The following is a 25548-nucleotide window of genomic DNA, read 5'->3' as shown; positions in this document are numbered from 1 at the left end:
AAAAGTGTTTGGGTTTCCAGGGAGGCCCCGATTGTCCTCGGGGTGATGTTAACCTTTTAGTTGTTATGATGGGGATGTTAACCTTCTAGTCGGGGTGATGTTAACCTTCTAGTCGAATTGAGGCCAACCACTATTGTAAGCCAACTTCTCAAATATACAAAACCACAAAATAATAATGGTCAAAATGCTTGAGTGTTAGTCGACCAAAATTGGCCAACTAACATTCAAGCACTGTGGTTATCTATTTTCTTCTTCCTGCGTCTGTGTCGAGTCTGCGTTACTTCAAAATGTTCAACAACCACTAGCAACTGGCCCAACTGTGGATCCTTCTAAAGCTGGACGTCACTGGTGCACATCCTAAACAAAGTGGTTGCTTCTCAGAGGTCTGAAGCCCATCTTTACATTTCTGTTAATGCGAGTGGGCCTACACAGGACGCGCATGAAAACAGTGAGCCGTGCATTGAGAGATGCATCCAGAAGATGTGAGTGCGCTAGCTTGAACAATCCACTTGGAAAGCATTCTACTATGTGTTAAAAGGCTGTATACTTTATTCACGAATAATTTTAAGAAAGAGTGGTCACCTTAATGTCACTCTGATTATTTTTTATTTGTACCGGCCATTTCTCATCTTGGGTTGCCGTTAGAAGTTTGCTACAAACCACTCTAAAGTGTCACCGCTATACAGCTACAAGGTCTTATTTTGTGCTTTGTAGCTGCAAAACTACAAAAATAGTGCAACATTTTTTTAAAGCATGTGATAGGTTACAGCATTGGCTTCGCTTTGTTAAAGTTTGAAAAAATAATTGAAAGTGACCTTTTTTTTTTAAAGGGGCCCTGCAGCACTTACTATCGACTACTAGGAATGTATTTTGGGGTTAAGTCTATTGTCTCAGCAATCTCCTCCCGCAAGAATTATGAAAATCTGTGCACTATCACTGAAACTATGCGCGATGAGAAATCGCACATAATCATTCCCTCTCAACTCGACCGCGGACAAACAAGGGACAAAGCGACGAAAGCTGCGTGCTCTCTGCCGGAGAGGGGGGCGGCTCGCGGCATTCTCCTCCGCGTCCATTATATCACAGGCAGGGGAGTTTTCTCCTTTTCTCCGCAGCGTGGAGGGGTCTATTTCTGGTCTGGTGCCACAAAAAAAGCAGGCTTGGGTGCCTGCTCGCAAGCGCGCACTCGGGCTGTTAGGGAGTTTTTGAAGCAATAGACGTTTGTTGTCGAGTGGTCTGGTTGAAAGGGAAGTAGTGAGCTCACTCAAACTCCGTGCGCACTCAAAACACAAAAGAAACGGCAAAACTGTGCCTACAGGTTCAGGCATAGAAGAGGTCCGTACACACTGCCGACGACAGCGTATCGTCACATGAAATGCGAGCAATAAGCCGCGAAGTTGCCCAATGACAGCCGATCAGACAGCCATGGCCTCAATGACGTCGTTTAGGCCATGCCAGGGGTGCATAATGAGGAGAACTGAAGAGAGTGCGGTTGGTTCATCCGCGTGTTTCACAGCGATTTGCGCGCTTACCGCTTCACGTGCACGTGTAATATTTGGCTCAGGTATTTCTGGTAGTGTAAGCTAAGCATCGCGCAGGTTTACTTGCACTGCTCAAAGAGTGTTGCAGGGTCCCTTTAATATTGTTTTTCAAATTAGAGCAAAATGCATGACTGACCTGCAATGCAGCGCATTTTTCATAGTGAACCATTTTTTGTTCATAACTAAAATTGGCATGAAGAATGAAAAAGGATGGAGGAATAATAGTAAAAACAAATTGAACTCCCTAGCTTGCTCAGAACCAAAGAAAGGGCCTGACATATTGTGAATTTTTGAGAATGTGTCAAGTTTGTAATTTTTTACTGGAAAATATCTCATCTGAAAATCAGAAATAAGCATGTCAACTCATTTGAAAGTATGCAAAGTCTCCGCAGAAAAAAATGTGGAGGTAGCTGCAATAGTTTGTGTTTTACCACAGTAAAAGTTTCGAATTTCGTGCCAATGCACGCACCTGTGACCTGAGCCAGCTTTGGAATTTTTTTTTAGAAAGGGAAAATTTTTTTTTCCGAAAACTAACTTCAGAAAATCTTTCCCCTGTGCACAAAGAGCTATGTAGGAAGCTTTCGTCAACGTTCAAGATTGTGACCAGGCACGCCTGTCCCGTCTCTCATAAAAACACCGTGTTAGCCCCCCCTAGAGCCTTACAAATGGGGACTAGATGTATTTTGTCAACAGCGCCTCATCTCTGGGGCGTTGCACTGTGAAGTAGGTGCACACCTGTCCCATCATTGCTGTTGTTGGGCTCTGCACCTGGGATCCATGAGGCAGCCATTTCTAGCAGCCACCATTACGCGTGCTATGTACACCTTGCTGCTAAGTGTCGAATAAGGTTACAATTTTTCAATCCTCCCTCTTGGTTGCTTGTCCGTACCATAATGACACTTGTATGTTGTGCATTGTAGTACCGTCTTGTGGTAGCATTTATCATTGCGCCCTACACTTCTGTTGGCTCAGGTAATTGTGCAGCAAGATGATGACCTAATGACTACAGGTGTATTAATGGACTTTTTTGTGCAGTTCTTTTTTATTATTATTTGTTTGTGGACAGATATTTTAGCCTTTTATGACAGCGAAAAGCTTTTCCTAAAGCCATGTATATTTAATATGTACATGTATGTAGCTACATGTATGAATGAGCTTCTTGTCGAAAACAGTCTACGGTGGGGAATTGCGTTACCAAATTGTATAAGACACAAAGGCGCCTACCACACGTGTTCTCTATATCATATTCAGCTGAGTTATGGTTAAGAGTCTGCTCCGAGGTTGTCTGTGAATTGTCACTTCTCAGTTTACCTTGGTGGCGACAGTTGGGCGACGTTAACAGATGAAGGTACACACGCGCACAATGGGCATTTTTTGGGGCTTTCCTGTATGTCCTCCATTACGTTTCTTTTATATAACTGAATTGATTTTTGTGCTCATCTATTTCCTCTGCTTTTGGCATTTTAACCTGGAAGCATGGATTAGGGGAACTGCGGACAGCGGGGGTAAGTGGTTTCGCGCCGCCTGCGACTCAGTGGCCATGTTTCCATCTGTAGCACGCTTGTCACCCTGCGCATTGCAGCCGCATCTTTACTTCTTTTCTGCCAGCAGCTTCAAGCCAGTGCCCATCACTTATTCACCCACTTTTTGTTTCCATTCTCTCTCTTTTTTTGTCCCCAAAGGAAAGCCTTACACTCCAGGCAGAATGGGCAAAATTGGGAAGGGATTGGTTTGCTCCCATCCTGCAGCTTCTCGCCACTTGCTCAGCGTTCTCTCTGAGTCTTCGGTTTTTGTGCTCTACTGCAAACTGCAATTGGTATTTTGTATTTTCTTCTAGTGCTGGCTGCTCATAAATTGGCAGACGATAACAATTTGCAGCACTTTTAAGATTTTAGTAGATGCTTGCAATGCCTTGGCTGATGTCTTTGCTGTTCAAATATGCACACGCTAACTACACATTTCAGGCTTATTTTGAGGGCTTTATTTTCTGAAAAGGTTGTAAGGTTGATATTTTTACTTTCGTTCTTTTTTGCAGCTACCGTTGGAATGAATGCCATTTCACTTTGTTAAAGAGGCTTGATATAGGGCACAGGCAAAATATGAAAGTTTACACAAGTGCAGTTTTCAGCACATCATCAAAGACTCCTAGGTGGTCTTAATTCATCAATAGCTCTCTGTCACGCGTGCCTCGTAGCCTAGGAATGGCTCCAGTGTCTCAAACCCAAAATCTGAAGTCTGTCACATCACTGTACGCTTTATTTCTGTTGTTGATATTAAAACGATAGCAGCATGACTAGTATGTTACGTGAGCATAGGGTCTTGGTGCAACTTTGAACTGGATACCGTACTTACCCGATTCTAACGCGCACCCAATTTTCCTGGCAAAAAAAACGAAACAACTTGCACCTCCGATTGTAACACGCACGGAACTTTTTGACCCAGACAAACGAATGCGGGAGAAATGGACGATTTATTTCCCGAAGTAATCTCACTCATCTCGCTCCTCGTCACTTTCCGCTGGCCACAACATCTCGTCCTCGGTGCCGTCAAGAGTGTTCACGATGCCACACTTCTAAACGAACGTTCAACCATGGTCGATGGGATCGTGGCCCACGCCTCGCACGCCCATCCCGCGAGCTTCTCCAGAGGCGCACGCTTCAGCCGACCGCTTGTTTTGAACGCGTGAGAGCCGCTGCTGCCATTGCTGTTATCAAGTGCGCAAGTGGAACGATTTGACGATTTGTGTGAACGCCGATAGAAAAGCCTAGGCGCTTATGCTTCTTGCGTTCGAAAAATTGTTGCTAATGGCTTTGGCGCCACCTTGAGATGGCGGTGGCGATGGGTGGGACGAAATTTCCGCTGTTTCGGCAGTTTCGATTTCGTATCCGATTCTAACGCGCATGCGATTTATCGGCCTATTTTTCCAGCAAAAAGGTGCGCGTTAGAATCGGGTAATTACGGTAGAGTAAGGAACTTGAGACACCAATTTTGAGCATTTTGCTTTAGTACTTAATTTTTGTCTTACTTTTTACATGGTGTTTATACATACTGTAACTGTGAAAAGTACTTTGCAGAAGGAAGCTTTTACCTTGCCTTTGCTTGTAGTGGAAGGGATCTCTGTAAACATTTAACTTATCTAGTTCACATTTTTCTGTGTCGAATTGGCACTGCTTGTCATGCTGCACCCTGTGTTGACACAACATATCTCCTGACATTGCCACAAATGCGTTGCACCAGCCATTTGACTGAACATTTAGAAAGACGCCCCTGATGTTTCAGTTAACTTCTTTTCTCAGTTGATAAGGCAGTAAAAAAATGCATAAGCACATTTTCTGTGACAGGTGGCTGAAAATTACTCCAATTACGTTAGGGGTCTGCTTAGCTAATGAATTCCCAGACTTATCCAGAGCTGCCTTTGGGAAGTCAGGGGGTCATAGCCGCTACTACAAGCCAGAAGCTTCACTGCTCTTACTCGCACATCACGCAAACAACTGACGCTTCAGGGCTGGCAAGTGCAACGTGCCTGTTGCTTCTTGAGCATGGCAGCATCCCACTCACTGTGTACGTTGGCTGCCTCACAGTTGTTCCTCTCAAGAGGAGTACAGTGTTTTTTTTCCCCTTCACATCAACACATTCATTGCACAGGGCTATTTCCAACGAGGGCACGGCAGTGAACACTGAAGACACCTTCTCAACACCTGCTCAACGTGTGCTGTGTGGGGGGGCTGTTGTGGTATAAATGTGCAGGTTCATCGTTACTCGGGCACAGTGCTATCAGCCATGATCAGTGGCCTGGACGACAAAGATGACACCGAGCAGAAGGTTGTGCTGGAGGCAATCAACGGACTTGCTACACTCCTGTCGCATGCAGACGAGCACGAAGTGGGCAGTTTCATCATCAATGTGGCACTCCGTCTGCGCCCCATGTTTGAGAAGGTACACTGCTCTTTCCCTTCCTTTGCACTACATGTATCTTTGCACGGAGGTAATTGGGCGAGATATACTCTCGCTAATCCGAAGTCAGTTACTGATGCACTGCAACAACCTGGGACAACTTGTCTCCTATCAGGAAACCAAAGTTACATGCCGGGCGCTTCACCCCCGATAATAGTTACCGTATTTTCCGGTGTATAAGTCGCGGTTTTTTTCTGAAATTTTCGTTGGCACGTCTTATTCACCGGTGCGACTTATGTATGGAATAAATCCGGTTCGCGGCAGCCGCGCGTGGCCAGCGCACGTGGAGACACAACTCTATGGTCTAAATGAATCCGAAGCCCACCGCTACAGCGTTTCTCGTAGCCCATAAGTCGCTTCGGGACGTTAAACCAAAGAATTTGCAGCTTTTTCTAGTCAAAAACAATGATACAACCTGCGACAACCGCGCGCCACTTTCGGCGACGCGCAGTAACTACAGTTCAGAATAAATTCAGAGTAACATCAAACTGGGTTGCAAAACAAAATGCAGCTTATAAATTATTACAGAGAGTTACTCTGAAGGAGGTAAACATGCTGCTAATTTTTAAAATGACAGCTTGCTGATGAGTTTCGATTTTCGGGCCGCTTCCGTTCGCGTCACTTCCGTCTGCCATGACACCTTTGTTGCGATGATTTACGACAGCATTACGACAGCACGCAAGAGATGCGCGATGTTAGGAGAGGTGGTCGAATGGGTCTCCGACTCTTGGGACTCCATTTCTACAAAAACAGTTGTAGCCGGGTTGTTAAAGGCCGGAGTAATCCGGTCCGCGAGTGGTGACACGATGTTGGCGAAGAAGACATCAGTGAGTCGGAGGACAACAGCGATGCGCCGGCGGAACACCCACTTGAAGTTGCTGAATTGTTTATTTGTTAGCGATTCGAAGAAAGACTTCGATGGTTTTGCCTAAACGTCGTCTGTAAGTACATGACATCTGTGTGTATCAATAAAACGTTTTTGAGAAGCTCTGTCTTGAGTTTCATAGGCGGCGGCCACCGAAACCATGTACTTTTGCCTCACTTTCAAACGATATGATTCACTATGAGTTTACCTAATTATCAAGTGCATCTTGTATACCGGTGCGTCTTATACACCGGTGCGACTTATGTTTTTTTTTCGGAAAAACAGTCATTTTGAGGAGGGTGCGACTTATACAAAGGTGCGACTTATAGACCGGAAAATATGGTAACTTTTCCTTATATGGGCCATCTCTTTTTCCTTCCCATGTCAAGCCCACAATGCTATCCATCGCTTGAGCCTGTGGTATTAAAGGCACAGCACACGTGTCATCTTTCAGAGAATGTTTTGTACACTAACAGCGAATACCTGAGCAGAGTAGATAAATTAACTCTATTTGCCAGATTTGAAGTGTACAGTTTTTAAAGCGGCAGTTTTTAAAACATTTAACAAGTTACCATATACCGTATTTATTCGAATCTAGGCCGGCCCCGATTCTAAGCCGACCCCCGAAAGTCCGAAGCCACACAAAAAAAAAAAAAAAAAACTTACCTTGAATGTAGGCCGAACAAAAAGGCAAAGTCAGCGTTCACAAAAAGAAAACACATTTATTGAACATGAAGATGCGGTGCTCATTCTGAGTCATCATCGCTGCTAGCCTCTGAATGCCATCCTCGTTGTGGCGCACGCAAATATCCTCTCCCGTTGTGTCCTCCTACGACGGACATTTTTTTCATCCATGCCGAAGTCCCGCCCGGCTTGAACGTTCGACTACAACTCCGCGGCTAAAACAACTTTTTTTTAAAAGCGGCACTATAATGGCACCGCTTGTTTGGTGCCATTGCGCTGTCAAAACCAAACGCCACACTGTGCAGGCCACTATACACACAGTTCAAAATGGCGGCATCGCCCCCAGCTATGGCCCCTTAAGTGGCTACTGGCTCGTCTAGTAATGGCTACAGTACTTTCTTTTCTTGGTGGCGCTAGCTGCACGCCACTTCCCTCAATTTCACTTGGAATTTGGCGCGCGTTTCAAAATCCTCAAATCCAAGCCGACCCTGGAGTTTGATATATCTGTATTTCAAAAAAACTATCGGCTTAAATTCGAATAAATACGGTATGTGGATATAGGTCGAGCCGGAATATAGGTTGTATGCAGTGGGCTTTCGACAGTGCGGTGCCGCTATCTGCGCGGCGGCGCTATCTTCGCGGTGGTGCTCTCTGTGCCATATGTGCAGTTTCACTCTGCCGGGAGGCAGCGTGTTTCCCGACGTGAAATGTGGTTTGCGGCGTGGTGTTGGCAAAAACGTTCGTCTAGACTGCATTTTTTTCTTCTTCTTCGCGAAGCGAAGGCTAGGGCTATGTTTGAAGATGGTCTGACTTCGCACGATGAATGCAACTGCCGAACGTTTGGACAGGAGCGGACAGCGGCACGGATAATGCTGTCCGTTTGATGCTATCTCTGTGTCATCCCCGTGTGCTGATTTCCTTATTTCTTACATTGATTTGAATGGCCGCGGCTCGAGTTGGGAAAATTTCTCCACCCAAGGCTGTGAAGATGCGTTCTGTTGCACGCTCCTTATAGGTCGACCCAGTGCAATGGGGTCGAGCTAATGGTTTCGGCCAGTGCAATGGGACTTGACATTGTGCATGATTCTTGATGTAGGGGTTTCAATTGTCGTGTGCACGTCACACACATGAAAAAGGAGTTCTGATGCAGACAGTGCTTTGCTGCATTGCTCGAACAAGCTTCTGAAGCCTCGAGGCATACCTTTTCCTCACTCCATTTTTTTCACACGCAGAGGCATTCGAATGTATTGCCATTTCAAGATTTCTTTGGGTTGAGACATTCATGAAGCATGTGTGGCAGAGCAGATGTTTGCCTAAAAATTGGCCAAGCTTGCTAGCTAGCCCTGTTCTACTCACAAACAGCAGCCATACTTACTTACTGCCAAAACGAGCCCCGAGCGCGACTGAAATTTTTCTAGTCACTGCTGCTAAACCCTAATCACAGCTTCTGAATACGAGCAGTGCTATTCGAGGCTACTAAGTGTGGCTATGTGTCATATTTTGCAGGGACATAGGTTAGTCGGCTGCTAGTCGGGCGTTAGTCGGGCAACGTGAATATGGGCCTATATGTAAAGCTCCACTTTGACGCCATAAAGAAGGGGCAGGAATACATAATGTGGGGATAGACATTCATTATTCATAAAAGAGTGGCTTAAAGGGCCCCTGAGATGGGGTTTTTTGGGGGGGGGGTTGATGGTATTGGAGCACAACGGCTATTTCTTGAACTAATCGTGACGTAATAGTGCGCTCTTGATTTAATCAATTCTAAAACGAGCGTAAAAACATCAGAAAGCTACAAAAAACATCTTTTGTATGTGTGTGCGTTTACACAGTCGCACATATTTGTTTTATACCGGAGTGTAAAGCACTTACACACCGGCCCAAATCGGGCTTGACGCTCCTCCGTTCTCGGCGGAAGGATACAGTGAGCACAGGAGCAACGATGCTTGCAGCGTGATCGCTCAGCGCTCCGTGTCTGGTGTAAGAGTATCATCAGTTTTCTTTGCATTTGCTTTCTTGGACGCTGTACCCGAAAGGATTCTTTGCACCATCTGTGTTTCGAGCGTAGCCTCGACGTTGTTTCAGTTATGAGGTGGTAACGAACGGCGCGCCAAGGGAGCGCCGCACCGACGACGAAGGCGGAGCTCCGCACGCAGCGCTTAGACGACGCCGGGCACTGCTCGTGATCACAAGGCGCACGCTCAAGTGCGCTCACGCGGGCTGAATGAATCAGTTCAAGCCCAAACGCAGTTGCAGCTGCTTCTCTGCGCCGGTCGCGACTAGGGCAAGAGCATGCGCATCCCGTAACGACAACTACTGCCAAAGAGTTTCATTTCATTGCTTCCCATCAAGTCATGATCGCAGGAAAGTGTGGTTTGCTGCACCGGCCGTCTGAATGAACCTGTTGCCTAGTGTCCTTAGCGCGCTTTACCGTTTACTGTGTTAAATGAAGCAAGAGTAGCCGTTTGCCGCTGAAAACGAAAGGATTGCACTCTGCGGTTTCTGCATTCCGGCCGGCTCTGCCAAGTAGCGACATCTGGCGAATTTGTCTCAAAGCAAATGACACAAAAGTTTGTTGCCCAGAACTGTTCGCTTACCCTTGAAATAGCTTAATCTTGAACGTTTTAGATTGAACTCTCACAATACAATAATTTTCTTTTAAAGGAGCCGTATACTTCTGCTGTAGAGCTTAAAAAAATAGAAAACACGACGTTGACGCCGCCATCTAGTGGGAACAATTAGAACCAAGTATTGCATTAACCAGAATTCATGCCTTCGCGAAATATTTCGATATAAAATGAGAAGATATATTTTAATGATTCCGCAGTTACCTATATTACCTTGCCCAATACGATTTTAAAAGCATAAAAGAGCTATGCTAGTTTATAAAGGCATCTGAACCATTGGAAGCTTGGGAGGCTGGAGTAGGGGCGGAAATTTTGCTCGCTCATTCTGAAAAAAATTGTCATTTATCGTGCTCCTGATCATCATTTAGCAAGGATGTAGTAAAAACATCAACTAAGATTGCTTGCATGAAGCGCCGAGCGTAGCGCATTTGCTGTGCCGTAAAGTTCCGGTAGAACGCCCACCCAAATTTAAGTACAGTGATATAAAATTAAGTGAAAAATACGAGATGGACGAACTTTCGGGTGAGGTGCGAAAAACTACGAAAAGGTGGCCGCACCGCCAACCAAAACTGCGGAGATGTCAAGAAAAAATTCAAGACCTGCGAACTTCCGGGTCAAGCGCGGAAAGGACGAATAAGTGACCGCATTTACACATGAAGAGATGATTCGGGTTTGTTTTGTTCACTCATCGCCGCTAAAGCCATCGATTCTACGGGGTGGGCGTGTCTTTCAGTAAATTGAGTATTTCACCCGTAAAAAGAGGTGGGCGATGTTTCGGGGGAGGGCGTTCTCTGGGAACTTTACGGTAATCTAATCGAGACGCGAGCGTACATTTCGCCGGCGCAAGGAGCTCGCTATTACAGTCGCTAGAAATTCTAGCCGCTGTATCGTTATGTAGCGACGATAAAAATAAGTTACCGCTCACGGAAACTCTCGCGCATGCAAGGTCGACTTCCGCAATCACCAGTACATCCTGCTCAAAGTCCGTAAGGACTGAAAAGGTAGCTTAAAAAAAAAAGGGCGTCGTCGTCTCATGTGCGACTTACTCGCTTAAGTAACCATGGTAACGACGATGCTGTAAACCAACGACCGCCGCCGCTACCACCGTCAAAAATCGCGGACATTCCGGTGGCCAACCATGAAATGAGTGCTTCGCCTCGGACGAGGTCAGACTATGTCGTCATCGCAAGCCGCCGAGCCAACAAATAGTTCTGTCTCGTCGGGGTAATAACTTTTGTTAGCATGAGCGAATAGGCTTACTATTTTTGGACTTGTTTCTACAAGAACTATAGAGTAGTTTTCTGACACAAACAAAAACACTTTGAAATCCATCTCAGGGCCCCTTTAAATTCTCAGCTTGGTAACCTGTTTTCAGTAGCCAGCTACTGCTGTTTACTCCAAGAAAGCCCTGCAGTAGTGTTCTGGCAGATCTAGAGATGCTGCTTACTGAAAACCTCGTGCTACTAATTATTGGAATAAAATGGTGGTGTGAGAAAACCAGACATCCATGAAAGTGAGCGCCAAGTTCACAAAGCACAGAAGCCAAGCACACGCTGTGTGCTGCACGTATATCAGTTTTATGTCGTCCTCTTACGGTAATTGCATGGCTGATCCGAACCACGTGACATTTCGGCGGGAGGTTCAAATGTGCTCTACAACAGGTGGCTTGATGTGCAGCTTCTTTCCGTGTTTTTTTGCAGCTGGTGTGCCTTGCTAGGCTGTTTCATCAGTGTTGCGGCTACTCTGTGCCTAGTGCCGGCGAGCCCCTTGATGCTAGTGCCGAGTGGGTACTCGCTGTTTGTCATTCCAGGAGAAAAGTGAGGTGCGCGCAGCAGCGTTCAAGCTGTTCGGTGACCTGGCCCGCTTTGCCGAGGGAGAATACCGGGAGGCGTTCGTGGAGCAGGGCATCAGCAACGTGATCACTCTGCTCGTGCACCTAAATGAAGAGGACAAGCTTGTCGTCAAGGTCGGTGCCAGTTGTTGCCGCTTTGTGAGGGAAGAGTGGAGGAACTGTTCCTGTCAAATAGCGGCTGTGAAATAACTTTCGGCGTGCATAAAGCAACTGAGCGTCAGAAACTGATGATATGATGCGATGAAATGCTTGCGCAGGCATGCAAGGTCACCCTGAAAAAGCTGGGACCGCTGCTTGGTTCGGAAGAAGTGAACAGCATGTTTCAGCGGCATCTGCTTGACGGCTCCCATCTCCACTACCCGGAGTTCATTAGTGACCTCACGAAGGTCATGGTGCGTACTGATCCCTTCCTTTGGCCTTCTTGATGACACAGTAGCACATTTGAGGGTAGCTTTCATGTTTTCCAGAGAAGCTGGAACAACGGCAGCCTTGTCTGTTTTGTAGGCGTGTGCGTACATGGGCACTTTTAGACATGCATTGAACCACAAGCATGGCATGCGAGCCACAATCTATGAGTGCCAGTGCAGGTTTTGCGAACCTTTAAAGGAGCCATGAAGAGAAAATACAACTTCGTTTAATTTGAAAGAACTAGGATTCAGTATCTCACTCAGCTCCATTACAGCCACAAAAGATGTTTTTTTAACGAAAAAAAAGCAAGAAGTATTTAAAAACTTTCAAATTTTGCGCCACAGTGACGTGTTATGAGCAAGAATGACGTCATATGGGCCAAAAATAAAACATAATTTTCATTGCGTTAACTGCACGTTAGCATTCAAGTGATGCTGTCAAATGGAACTAGAGGCCCCATTACAGACGTCCAGTCATCTGTCATCGCGACAGGTCAGTTAGGTGGCCGCCAATCGCACAAACAAGGTTCCGTGACGTCATAGAAAAGTTGCGGGAAATTGGCTAGGGGGTCACGACTGCTTCACACGTTTTCTTTAATATCTCCGTTATTTGTTCGAACATTGCGATGATATTGGTATCATTTTTATCGGGACTAAGCAGTCTTTCTAATAAACCCAACTTGTATTTTGTCTTCATGGCTCCTTTAAAAAGAGGAGTGACTAGTTAACTGTTTTAAAACTGTTGGGGATACAGGGCTGGGCAGAAATACATCTTTAAAAAATTATTCCGGAATACAAATACTATTGTGATGCATGTGTTGGGTGCCTAAAATACAAGTACGAAGATACACTTAATTTTGACATAATGAGATGTTGAAAGATATTTCTGTAAATACACAAAAGAAGTTACTGGAATACAGATACAAGATAAAGATATAAAAATACTTTTTGATGCAGGATGATGCATTGTGGAATATCGTGGGGTTCTTAGGGACTACCTTGCCAGTACTCTGGGGCAGGCCACCACGCTAGCTCCAGGCGGGTTAACCACGCGGGCTCCCGAGCCTATGGCAGCCAAACGAGGTTCGCCGATACGAGAACACAGTAGGCAGTAGTGCCGAAGCACAGCCGTTTATTTGGTGACTCCCAAAGCATGCGAGCACAAGGCTCGACGGCGTTCACGACTCACGCCGTCCGGGTCGTGATTGCGAACAGGAGGCAGGCACTCACGGCGTGCGACAAACAACAGTTGCCACCTGAGATACAGGGTATTTGTCACCACCGCGCTGTTCCGCCGATGCTGCCCCGACCAGGCCTCCTGTGATACTCTCTGTCTTCCGTGTGCACACGTTCTCGCCGCCCGCGCGCCTATGCCCGCGGTGGTGCCATCTCTCAAGAAGGGAGGGGGGGGGGGTGAAGGGTGAAGCACTGGAGCGCCGGACACCGGTTTCAGCGCAACGCGTCTCCCCCGAAGTGCGCGCCGGTTTGGGATCGTGGGCCACGGTTTTCCACGGTTCCCTCCCACAGCATTAAAATAGTTTACTTAGCATATTTTGAATCACTGATACAGGTAAATTGTCAAAACATTTAAATAGTAAATGATTGGTTCAAAAAAGCAACTATATCTGTCTGTGGTCCAGGTATGCCGAATCCGATTCTAGGGCATTATTTTATGGCTGGGCCCATAAATCATTTTCTTGCACTGTTCACTCATCCTGCACTGCTGGAGAAATGTTGTGCTGGGCAGGAAATAGCTGCATGTTGACACTTATTGTCTTAAGTTGTAGTTTATTAATGATTGTTCTATGCTAGGCAGTTAGGAAAAGTTAATCTGCCTTTATTTTTAAATTGAAGTTTAGAAAACCGATAAATGTACGACTGCAAAGCTGCTTACATTTGTTTCGAAACAAACATTATGTGACATATTAGGTATTTTCTTGCATTAGCAATTTTTGAAGCTGGCAAAAAACAAAGGGGCATTGCTTATCTCTAAGTTTGTATAATCAATTGCTTTTTGCACATCATTGTACACCTGCACCCTTTTCTATCAAAGTTGACTCAACTTAAAATGTGAGTATAAAAAATAAGCCTATAAACAGCTTAGCTCATAATTTAATCAAAGTAACCCATAACTTTATGCCCATTTCCTTGTCCAGGCATGTACACACTGCAATTCGCATGAGCCGCACTTCATTGCAGGCCCGAAAACTGTATAAGCCATAAAAGTGACTTTGTGATGCGAGAAAACGGTTGGTTGCTAGTTTTTCTGCGTTGTGTTGCCATTTTACTGCGGGGTTGAGTCATCCTGCAAATTTTTTTGTATACCAAGAAATCACGCGGTTGCGTTTTAATCAGCCTAGGAGCAAGTGAAGCATCTCTCTGTGCCTGTCGTTATAAACTTTATATATACTTTATAAGGCTAGTGGGAAACATTGATGCTTGCCAGGCTGGCGGGTAAATAAAGGCTTGAGCTACACGAATTTCTTTTGTGTTGCAGGTGATCGATCTCGAACGGCACATGACCACATTTGTGACCCTATGCCTTGGACACATAAAAAGCCTTCACCCAACAATACAGTGCAATGCTGTACTGCTCTTGGGTGAGTGTGTGTACTTTCTCCAGTATTTGGAAGGGGTGAAGGTACACCTTTGCTTGCACAAAGTATCCATAAGCTGCTCCTGTGGTCGTTACCATGAGGGTTTGTAGGTGTCCCAGTAGCAGTTTGATATGTTTTGCATGTTTCATGTGCACTATGCAAAACCAGAGGTGCGCGCATATTCAAAAGTTTCAAATATCAAGGCGATTAACACAATATCTGGTTCAGCTTCGAATCAAATAGTGGTATTCAAAACCCAACTTTGAATATTTTCAAATTATTTCACAGTTTGGAGATGCAAATTTATATTCATGTCAGTGAACTCAGATACTTGAAATTATGCCTTGGTGAAAGCGAGAAATTCCACGCTAAAAACACATGCAAAGTATACACTTTGCAACTAGTTAGGTGCTGCAGGTATTGCACTTTGAGGGCGCACAATCGATTGCCACAAGCATGCACTGGCTCCCTTTGGTAGGGGTGACAGGCTTACCTGCAATACGCCAGTTGTGTGGCCAGAGTAAGGTGTTTTTGGAGTGCCTTTTATCTCCTTGGCATTGGTTCAACGCCACACTCATGCATCTCTTCCTGCATCCTGGTAATTTAGTTGCATTCTAGCTGCTCCGGTCAGTATTAACCCTAGCTGCATTCTGCCATAGTTACCAGTTTTCTGATGAAGTGATGTGCAAAGTTGATATTTCTTTTTAAATGTGTGGTGTTCCTTTTCTTTTTTCTAGATAGAAGATAAGGAAGATAGACAAACTTGTTAGCTCTGTACTTTTTGACACCAAGATGAAGCTTTATTGACAAGAAGCCATTGACACCGCGAGGCTAGGCTGGCAAGGCTAGTGATGAGAGATCTATACTGAATCTGCTGATACGTAATATGTACTGTCTAAAATGTTTGCAACTGCTTCAGCTTCCTTGAGACCAAGTGCGGCCTGGTGCAGTTGATTGCTACTGTTTACATCGCTCCCAGTGGTGCACCTAGAAGCATTTTGGTGCTGAATGCAATGGAGGTGTTCACTCTGACTGAGTGCATCAATTTTGCCGTGCTTTCTAGGCTGCCTGTTGGGCAACGCGCAGCCGGAGCTTCGCAAAGAGCTGCCATGCGAGCGGGCGTGTTCAGCGCTTATCCTGCTGCTCAAGGGGGAGATGCCCGAGCAGCGCTGCAGAGCTGCTGAAGCCCTGAGTCTTCTCTACGGCTGCTGAAGAACACCCGGGCTCAATGCTGGTGTGCCACAAAATGGAGGGGCTGCTTTTCTGCTGTTCTGCTCTCAAGCCTTTGTGTCTTCCCCTGTGCAGACCAGCGACAGTAGCGGCCGCATAGCTGCGGGCCTGCAGGGTTGCCCAGAGGGTGGGGAAACGCCCGCAGGGCAAAGTTGTCGCCATTCCTCGTTGGTCGTGAATTGCTTTTGACCATCAGTGATAGGTTTATTTTGTTCTGTATTTTCTGCACACCGTTGATTATAAATGTACCGGGCTATTTTTGCATATCTTATGCCTTGCCCATTATGCAGAGTGCAACATATGCACAGTGATATAGGTATAATGCGTATGTACTCTAATTTCATCATATGTAAGGTTGTACTTTGATCCTCGCGCACTTCGTTTCTGTGTAATTTGAAAACCCCTGTACGCTTCTAGTGCACTCCTTGAGCCAGCTTGTGTCTGTACTGGGTGACAAGTTAAGAACGGCAACAGCTGTGCGACCGCACATTAGTTTGTATAACTCCGCTTATTAGTCGCTGAACATGGAGCGTGTCAAAGCAAAAATTGTCCATGCACGTGGCTTTTGAAACAAGCTCGCAAACTTGACCCGTGGGATCATCTGCTTTACTGAGCCTGGTTTTCGTCGTTGCACTCGTGTATTGACACAGTAGACGCATGAAATTAAAGAATTTACTCTGTAATAGTGTATTTACTGTTCACCGGAATCCATAATGATTGCTGGTCGCTGTATAATTAGCACCCTACACATTGAACAGGTTGGTTCGGCTTGATCAGCTTACGTTGTTTGTGTGGCGTTCCTGTTGGAAACTGACCAGGAATCGTGATGCACAGTATGGAAACCATAGAAATGGGAAGCATCCGCATAAAAGCAGCTGCCTGCCAAGTGGAATGAAGATAACTGTTTAAAGTAATTTTTTTTTTTCATGCTGTGAAGCAAGAAAGTAAAATGCACGATTCGGTAGAAATTGAGTAAAAATTCGATACGAGTATTTTTTTGTATTTGATTTTTACCGCAATTTCGACAATGTGACCATCTCCATAGGATTTATTTTAAATTTTTATTCAAGTAATTGATGGGCCTGCAATGCATTAAAATAAGCATTAACTCTTTCGCTACCGCCGGAAAATTGACTAATTTTAGGGGTCCAAGAAAACAGTTTTTTTCCTGCTAAAAAATTGGTTAGGCACTAATTGCAGGAGCACAAAATGCAGATTATTTAACGGCATTCCCAATAATACCAGTTTTTTAAAGGTTTTTTATAGTTGTAAAAAGAATATCAAAACCAAAATTTTTGTCAAGTTGTCGAAAAAAATGATAAAAAAGGAGTTGTGTATATCAAACCACCGGTAGTAGAAAAAAATTAGAATATACATTTTGTAGGAAAACATTTCAAAAACACGCCCTAGAAAAAAATGTCGACTTGCGCGGAACAGTTTGTCAGATATAAAAAAAAAAAAATGTTAGCATGCACGGTGCTCGTGCCATGCGGTGAAGCCCAACTTCCAATTCAAAATGTGCAATTTCGGGTGGTTTCCTGGAATAAATCTGGCGGTTTGTCATTATCAGAGGCACCAATTTGCCCCCACATAACGTAAAAACATCTTGTCAATGGCTGAATTTGCATTTACAGCGAGCACAATATTTGGAACAAGCACACAATGTGGAAAAAAACATGCATTAAGTTGAAAACGGAACGCCGTGGCTGATGCTTGTTGTCGTTCACGGTCAGTTATCTCTCAAAACATAAAGCTGAGCTTTATTATCATCTTCTTACTCGCAATCGTAGCCTTGCTCGCAAAAATGAGGTACGATGAGCTAGAATCGTGCCCTGCGATCTTAGGCCGAGTAGCAGTTGCACGCTGAAAAAGATCAGCACAACGAGCCTCCTCTATTGCAGCGCCACCTAACATTTTTCAAATGAAACAGTACAAAAACTTATCGGAGACTCCATCCGAATAGACAGTTCAACTAAGCAGCAACATTTCGCATGGAAACGGAACTGGAAGGCGAACAGCTAGCAGTGTAAAGCCGGTTTGAAGTGCTATTCTCGGCGGAACAGATATCTGGCGACTGCGTGTGACCTTTTGACTAGCTGCATCTGAAGTTCTTATCGCAGAAATCTGGTTAGGGTGGGGGGAAATCAGGATTGCCGTGCTTTGTTCGAGGATCAGTCGCGGACGCTTCAGGCGCCATGGCAGGTAGCCTTGAAGTTGGGTAACTGCATAGTAGCGCTAAATATGAATTTCGCGATGCAGAAACGAAACCGAAACTGTTGTAAACTGTTTGCAAATGGTCCTGGGGTAGAACTACCACAGTACTTAGAACAACGTGCGCAAAGGCAATAAAACTCTAAAATCATAAAGTAGCTTTGCAACCAGGCACTGCTTGACATTTTCATCCGATTTCTGGGATTATTACTGTCAAAGCGCGAACCTGACGATTGAAAATCGTTTGCTAGTTCCCCATTCACGCCCTGATAGCAAAAAACAAGCGCTGGTGCAGAGTAATTACGAGTTGCACGCATTCTTCGTTGGTAGCCGGGACGCGCGATGACCACACCCCTTTTCCACACCCAGGTGATTCAAAAGCGTGTTGCATAAATGAAAACAAAACTGATTTTGAAAGGCCATTTTCTGATCGAACTCCGAACAGCTTTACTTGTTCGAGAAACGCCTGGAATGCTATGAAAAGGCGCACCCAAAAGTATCGATCAAATTGATCGATTTTGATAGGCGCGGTAGCGAAAGAGTTAAGTAAATTCACTTATTGTTTCTGAGCCTTTTGTTTCAGTGTTTTAAGAAAACTGGGCTCAGGTGCCGGACAATTTCAGGCGTCGCAGTACAACATCTGGTAGCGGTAGTAAGGTAGAGGTAGAGCTTCCGTTGCTGTTCTTAATTTGTTACCTGGTATATGTTCAAAATATTACTGCTTGGCTGTTTTAATGCAAAGACTGTGCGCACCAGTGTTTAGTTATTTTTTATTTGCTCAACGACATGTGGCCTATTCTTGGGTAGCAACAATGCAAACATTGCTCCACTCAAGTTTCGGGTTTTTTGGTAGGCCTCATCTCATGCTATCTGTATTAGTTACACATGTGAATTTAGTTTATCTGCACTTAGACTAGGTGTGAGGGAATACATTTTACACGCACATGAAGATAAAGTTTTTAGAAAAACGTGATGGTTTGGTTATGCATGTTGAGTTTTTTTATTGTGTTCATAGAGAGGAACGCAACAGGTAAGTGAAGCAGTTACATTTTGTTTGTAGCCAGTGGAAGAGAGAAGTATAGTACATATAATTAGAAAGAAAGTGGATGTGTATGCAAAATCCATACTAAACGTAAACTTGCCTTCAGGCTTTGCAATGCACGTATCAAAAGAGCACTAATGCTCATAGTGTGGACATTCGCTCTCGCTGTGTGTCGTCCACAATAGCTGACTGTACAAAATGGGAGCACTATTTTTATTCATAGTTCAGCATATACTAATTACGTAGTAAAGTAGCTACTGTGGTTGAATGTCTGTAGGCAGAAGAAATATTATTGGAAGTTATTTTCTTCTATCATGAAAGTGGCTTAGTTGAGTCTGAAGAGCCTGTGTCCCCAGATCATTGTGCTGCTTGTTCAGGCCTAAATGCATACGCTCGTGTGATGCGGTCTCTTGCAGCTGGTGTCCCTGTCATGTTTGCTGGCTCAAAGCATGAACTGCGTATCAGAGCATGCGCTTCAGGGTTGACAAGAGCAGCACTTACGACATGACCACATACTGTGCAGTGAACTATTGTGCTTCTGCACACGTCCAGTGTCATAATCGGGGCAATGCTTCTGTGGAAGTTGGGCAGCCCGAGAAGCGAAAATAAAGCAAGCCCTTGCTTTGGGCGTAATGTCGTCGGCCAAAAGGGTAAAATGGAGTACTAAATCTCCCGCTGCTCTCTAGCTTGCATGAAGCTTCATTTGATGGCTTGGGCATGCTGCAAGCATTGAGCATGAGATGCTTGTTTACGGAAATGTATTTATTCAGTGGCATCGGTTGACGTAATCTGTTGCACTTGATCACATACTGGGCTGCAAACTCATGCGGGAATAAAAGGAAATTGACGTTTTGTAGGCAAGAGCCTTCGAAGCAATTTGCCCACGAGGGATGCACTGTAAGGGTGGTTCTTACTGCTGCAGCTCCTTCTTTTCCCATACCTCTCTCCGAAAGAAATTCAATACTCTGAACCCACTTTCACGCTTTATTTCAGGCAGCTGTGTAGCCTTACATGCTGATCAGCTGGTCACTCTCAGTATTTAGATGTACATGGGAAATAGTGGCTGTCCTTTCAGCTTGCATCTCGTCATAGGAATTGCAAGAATAGCTACACTCCGTTGGCACAACTTGGGTTGCACAATGGGGCAGACTGAGCTGTAAACAGTGGAACAATTTATGGTACCGCGTGTCAATCGCCTGACAAAGATGACTGTGGTCAGCTCACAATTCATAAACTAAGCTGTGCTCCTTGGTAACTAGCTAGGGCTAAGTTAGTGGGCGGCTGCGCTGGGATCAATGCAGACTGGATAATGAGGTGTGGTTTTCTCTTGACTGTAATATTTCTGGAGGCCACAGCTGGTCACTAAAACCTCGCAGGGAAAGCTGAAAGCACATATTACAAAACTTATTAAACTAGGGAAAAAGGAAAGGTTGTTAACTGTAATTACGGGGCTTGAAAAAAAGTGTTTCGACTACTTTGATCTTCAGGGTTGCTTCTGGACTCTCAAACTTAGAATTCCAGTTTAAATATTTGGGTGCAGTTCAAGAAAGACAAATCTGTAATGTGGAATTTGCAGTGAGTTTGGAACCAGATTAAAAAAAAAGCTATCTAAATGTAAAACTCGTAGTCAGTGTTGCTGTTAAGCTCATTCAGTCAGATTAACTTCTATTGTACTCTTCTCATTTCAGCCTTGTAGTTCAAGCCAGCATTTCTGGAAAGGCTAGTAATATTGGAATGTTTGGTTTAGCTGAACAACTGGTAGTAAAAAAGGGGTGTGAATTATTTCGATTCATCTGGTGTATAATGGCAGCGAAGTAGTAACGTGAAGGCTCGGCATGAGTACGTTTACCACTATGTTCCTGATGGATACATTGGCAGCAGTTGCTACAGGTTTCCTACCATAAAATACTTCACAGCCAAGTAAGCAATTTTTTTCTTTTTATTAAATTGACCATTTAATTTGTCTCGGACTTGGTCAGTTGGGCGTGTTTAGCTCTGTGCAGTAATAAGCTGATTTGACTACATGTAGTCCAACCTTGCAATGCTTGCATTTAGCGTGGCTGGCATAGTTTCTGACCCTGTGGTGTCCTTGTTTGGGCAATGGCAAGCCGTCTCTCCATCAAGGCTGTCCCTGAGTGCGTTTCCATGCTGCTCAGCTCACAAATGGATGTGAAGTTTCGTTCCGTTCCTTTCTGTTTTCTTCCAGGTCACATTAATAGTGTCCAAATAGTGTCTCACCCCGTTGTCATCCCCTGTCATGCCGCATGAAATGCAGCAGATCGGATCAGCCGCAGTGTTCAAACCACAGGAACGCGTGTCCTGTAGCGGTTAACTCGAAACAATCCGGAAGGCATACACAGCAATATAAATACGTGCTTGTAAAAAGTTATCCTGGTGCTATGCTAACACATGCAGATGCTGACAAAATTGAGCAGGGCTGCAAAAACAGGTAGTTCTGATATGAATGGCACAGAGGAAAGTCTAGTCTGTTTTTCGTTCCTTTTTTACCGTGCATTCTTTTCTACAGAGCGTCTTAACGGTAGCCTACTCTGTATCAAATCTTTCTACGAGCACTTTTTCGCAGGTAGAGGTTGTAAGGTGTCGCTAACATTGCAACCGAAACTAGTATTTTTTGTCTTTGTCACCTAGCTGCTCCTGCATTCACTCGTGTCAAACTCTGGTCTATGCAGGTAATGGGTGGGCAGTTCATTTTGCGATGAAATTAAAAGGGCAATACTAGTGTTGTGAGGTAGTATGATGATTGAACTGAAATGCATGTCAGCTGAGCCTGGAGTTTCAACCCTGAATTTAGAATGAACACTTCTTGAGGTGAAGGCTAGGATCTTCTGAGGCGTGGATAATAATGATAAATCAAGCTTAATAAGCTGTGCAAGAGCTATCCTAATCTGCTAAGGGCAGCTGATCGGTGCACATGCATGAAAGTTTCTGTGCCACCACCAGTGTTCTGCCAAAGGGGCACTGCCGTTGTGATATATCATTTTATTTGTCTTGCTTGACAGAACTAAAACATTAATATCCTTGAGCCGGGACTTCCCCAGCATTTAGTGGACACATGGAACAGCTCCTGCAGGAAAGAGGTAAAAATTGGCATGGAAGCAAAGTGAGTAGCGGAAGTGATGGAAGCGTGTAAATTTCTGGAGTGGAGACGGTTAGCAAGTTGTGAGAAATCGCTGAGCTTAGCCGACAAATTTTATTTGTGTGCTGGTTTTGTTCAACTAAAATCCCAAATGGGCACTTCTACTGTAGAATGTCTTCCTACTTGTAATGCATCGAGATTGAAGGCTCGATTCAGCTTTTAATAGTGAAATTCAGCGGTTACGACATCAATTCCCCATTAAATCTCCTGACAGCACACTTTGATCCCTCTCACCTCTGTCATTGCAGCCCATAAGTAATTCGGTTTAATTGCTGGTGGTATGTTTGTCTAGCACCAGTCACGCTAGTGCCATATCTACACGCTGCCACAATATTCCTGACATTTGCGAAACAGCAACAGTAGTGGCAGGCAGGTACAAGCATGCCTCTGAGCTCGTCACACCTTGTGATGATTATGCCTGCGATGACCGATGTATTGATGGGCTTGGAGTATTTGTTGCAGTTTTTGGTAAAGTGGCAAGATGTATAATTCCTCTCTCCATAAAAGCATTTCTGAGGAGGAATCTTCAAGCTTGACACACAGACCTACTCCAATAATGTACACATCGTGTACACATTTCTTGCTACTGCTGTGGACTTTATGCTGTTTTTGGAAGCTTTTTTTATGTGCACGTGTGTGTTAGTTTGCCATATGGAGTATGCAGAAGCTTGAGGCCTATGCATGGTGGCATTTCCTGAAAATTTAATGGGTGTTTTCTTATGAAGTTAATTAATAGAAGGTTAGAAAATTGTCCAGATCTTTGGAGTGGACAATTTTTTGACACTAAATCATGCCCATTCTAGCATTCTCGTATTGAATGCAGCATGTTGTAAGACTCTAGGGGCTACAAGTTTATCAAAGGCAACAAACCTTTTCCCTCGCCTGCGGAAAAGTGTACATTTCTCTGCCTTCCTTCATCGCGCACTCTTGCTTTCTTCTGTAGCTACAAGAGCGTTTGAAATCAAAATGCATGAGAGTAAGAGTTTACAAGTAAGGACGTCTGCAAATGCCATGTATGTGAGCATTCTTTTCTCTTCTAGTGTTTGCATAGTACCATATCTAGTTATTGCCAATATATGACACTCTTCAGAAAGGTTAGTGCTGTAGTGATGTTAGCATGGCAGTTGTTGGCTACTCTTTCTATATTGCTGCTGATACGTAATTGTGAAAGCTAATATTGCTCAAGGCACTGAGAGATGAACAAAAAGTAATCCTGTGGGATTTTTTTTTAATACGATATCTTGAATCTGTTTTTGTTCTTACCTTATTCTCCTCTAAGGCAGGATGAGAGAGTGAAAAATCGTAAAGCTCTTTGGTTCAGTCCGAGGCTACGGCTGTGTATGTCTGATAGGTGTGAAGTACGAATACCCCAGGGCGCACCAGCATATGAGGAGCCTTAAGGAACCCCGGGCAATGCAAACTAATCCCGATTCTCCCATTAGGGTCAGCCTCATATAACAGGCACATGTTCAGGGAATCCAAACCTAAGTTTGAGTTGAAAATTAGCAAGACAAGCAATGCTCATTTTGCCTAATGAAATGTAAATAAAATGGATGCTTTAAAATATCAAGAAATGGCCGAGGGTCTAGGCATAGATATTGATTTGTAGTGTGTGGGAATCAAATTGTGGGACTAGTGGTAGTGCAGCCGTTGGCAAGGGAAATGTACTGTCTAGCAAAGAGCGTGCCCTACAAGTTAACAGCTTGACATGGTGGCTTTGTAGTTGAGCAAGAGTATGGTTAAATAAGTGATAGGATAGCCTGATGGTAGTCGCGTGGTATGGATAAGCATGAATAGAGCCTTGGACGTGTGTTTACATCAGTTTTACCTAATCTGATATGATCGAGCTTTCGAGGCTATTGGTACATCACCATTTACGGCTGCAAGATGGCCCTGTGTTGTTTTCGGGATTACTAACCGCTTTGTTCCCTCTCGTATTTTATGAGGGCTGACATTTTTTTTTTTGTTAAAGGTGTTACATTGAGCTGCTGGAAGTCTTGTGGGTTTTGTTGTTTTCTTTAAGATAAGTCAATGAGCTTCAACATTGGCTTAAACTTGCTTTCAAGTAAGTTATAACTACAGTGGCTGCTCTTGCAGTGCCTACGTATGCTATAGTTGTGGCCACAGTTTCAAATGGGGCTTCAGAAATGCGTTAGCATTTTGCACCGAATGTTTTCACAGTCCATCGAATAACACTATGCGCAGCCGCTCATGGCTTTCGTGTGCCAAAGAGAACTGCATATTGAGAGTTTGATGTGGTTTGTGGTACTGTCGGTGAAAAGCTCTGCATACTTTAACCTTCTTGCGTTTTGTGTGGCCTGAGGGAGTTGAGCCCTTCAAAATATTTTCGTACATGTGGTTAAAGTGCTTGCTTTGGCACTCCTGGGGCATTTTTGTTGTTGAGTACATTAAGGGACAGTGTTGATATTGTTAGTACAGTAAGAGTGAGTGTGTACTGTTCTGCACACTTTGTGGACTTGCATTCTCTGGGTTTTGCTGTAGCCGACAAGTTATGATGTCCTGTAATGTGTTGTGTTTATTATGGTTTCAATAAAGATGTTTTCATGAATAGCTGTCTTGATTCTCTGTGGTAGCATATTTTTAAAAAATGCAAGGATCATTTGCCACAAAGTGCATTATATTGGAATGGCTTTCTTGGCTGTCAAAACTGGGAGTAGATTAATGCTGGAATACATCGATACTCTGCTCAAGCTCCCCCTGTGGCCATGTATATGACTACTTACCAACTCCTGTGATGTTATATGAAAGTTATATGATGTTATATCCCTATGAAACAAATCATTCTCAGGCCCCCCTGTAGTTCAAATTCAGTGTATGGTTGGCATTTCATCCCAAAACAGCACGCAGTTGTGGACTGCTCTTGTCCCAGTCATGGATCGGAGCATGGCACTGAGTCTGCACACAACAGAGTATGGGAGAGCCCTTTGCCATGCCTCCGCTGGTTGTCCCTGCTTCTTTCTCCATTGCCTGCCTCCTGACCTCAGCTTGGTCATGCTCGGCATCCACAGATCTCAACACTGCTGAGGTACCCCTTTGGGATTCCCCCTTTGCCATGTTCTGCGGAAGTTTAAGCCATAGCAAGCACTGCCCGCACTCCCCACATCCTTAGCAGGATCTAAATTTCTACATCAATTTAGCTGCTATGCTATTAAGAGTGGTCTGGTAAGAGTTGTGTAAGGCAAGGCCTGGCCCCTTCTCAGCCGCAATTTGCCCACAGCGAGCTCTACCATGTATCCAGCTGGCCTGAAGTGATTACTACAAACGACACTTTCCTTCGCATACCCATGCCTTTCCTCTTTTACGGCATTGAAGTGTTCTGTCAAAAAAGGGTGCCCATCATCATCACCTTCAGTATCGACA

The 25548-nt window shown here is 44.5% G+C and overlaps 1 protein-coding gene across 2 annotated transcripts in view; it reads left to right on the top strand.

The window, feature by feature from the left end:
- Positions 1–24736, top strand: part of C11.1 (maestro heat like repeat family protein c11.1) — a 111976-nt gene extending 87240 nt beyond the window's left edge. For both annotated transcript variants that reach the window (XM_077686347.1, XM_077686346.1), the window contains 5 exons: positions 5289–5477; positions 11482–11637; positions 11781–11915; positions 14428–14530; positions 15591–24736. In XM_077686347.1, coding sequence (XP_077542473.1) covers positions 5289–5477; positions 11482–11637; positions 11781–11915; positions 14428–14530; positions 15591–15739 — 732 coding nt within the window. In that variant the 3' untranslated portion in view covers positions 15740–24736. The remainder of the gene's footprint in view (positions 1–5288; positions 5478–11481; positions 11638–11780; positions 11916–14427; positions 14531–15590) is intronic.
- Positions 24737–25548: the final 812 nt, after the last annotated feature.

The sequence above is a fragment of the Haemaphysalis longicornis genome, unplaced genomic scaffold (genome assembly GCF_048455015.1).
Source record: "Haemaphysalis longicornis isolate Haplotype H1 unplaced genomic scaffold, Haemaphysalis longicornis Haplotype H1 scaffold_1, whole genome shotgun sequence".
In the NCBI taxonomy this organism is placed as follows: Eukaryota; Metazoa; Arthropoda; class Arachnida; order Ixodida; family Ixodidae; genus Haemaphysalis; species Haemaphysalis longicornis.
This window is presented reverse-complemented; position numbering and strand designations above follow the sequence as displayed.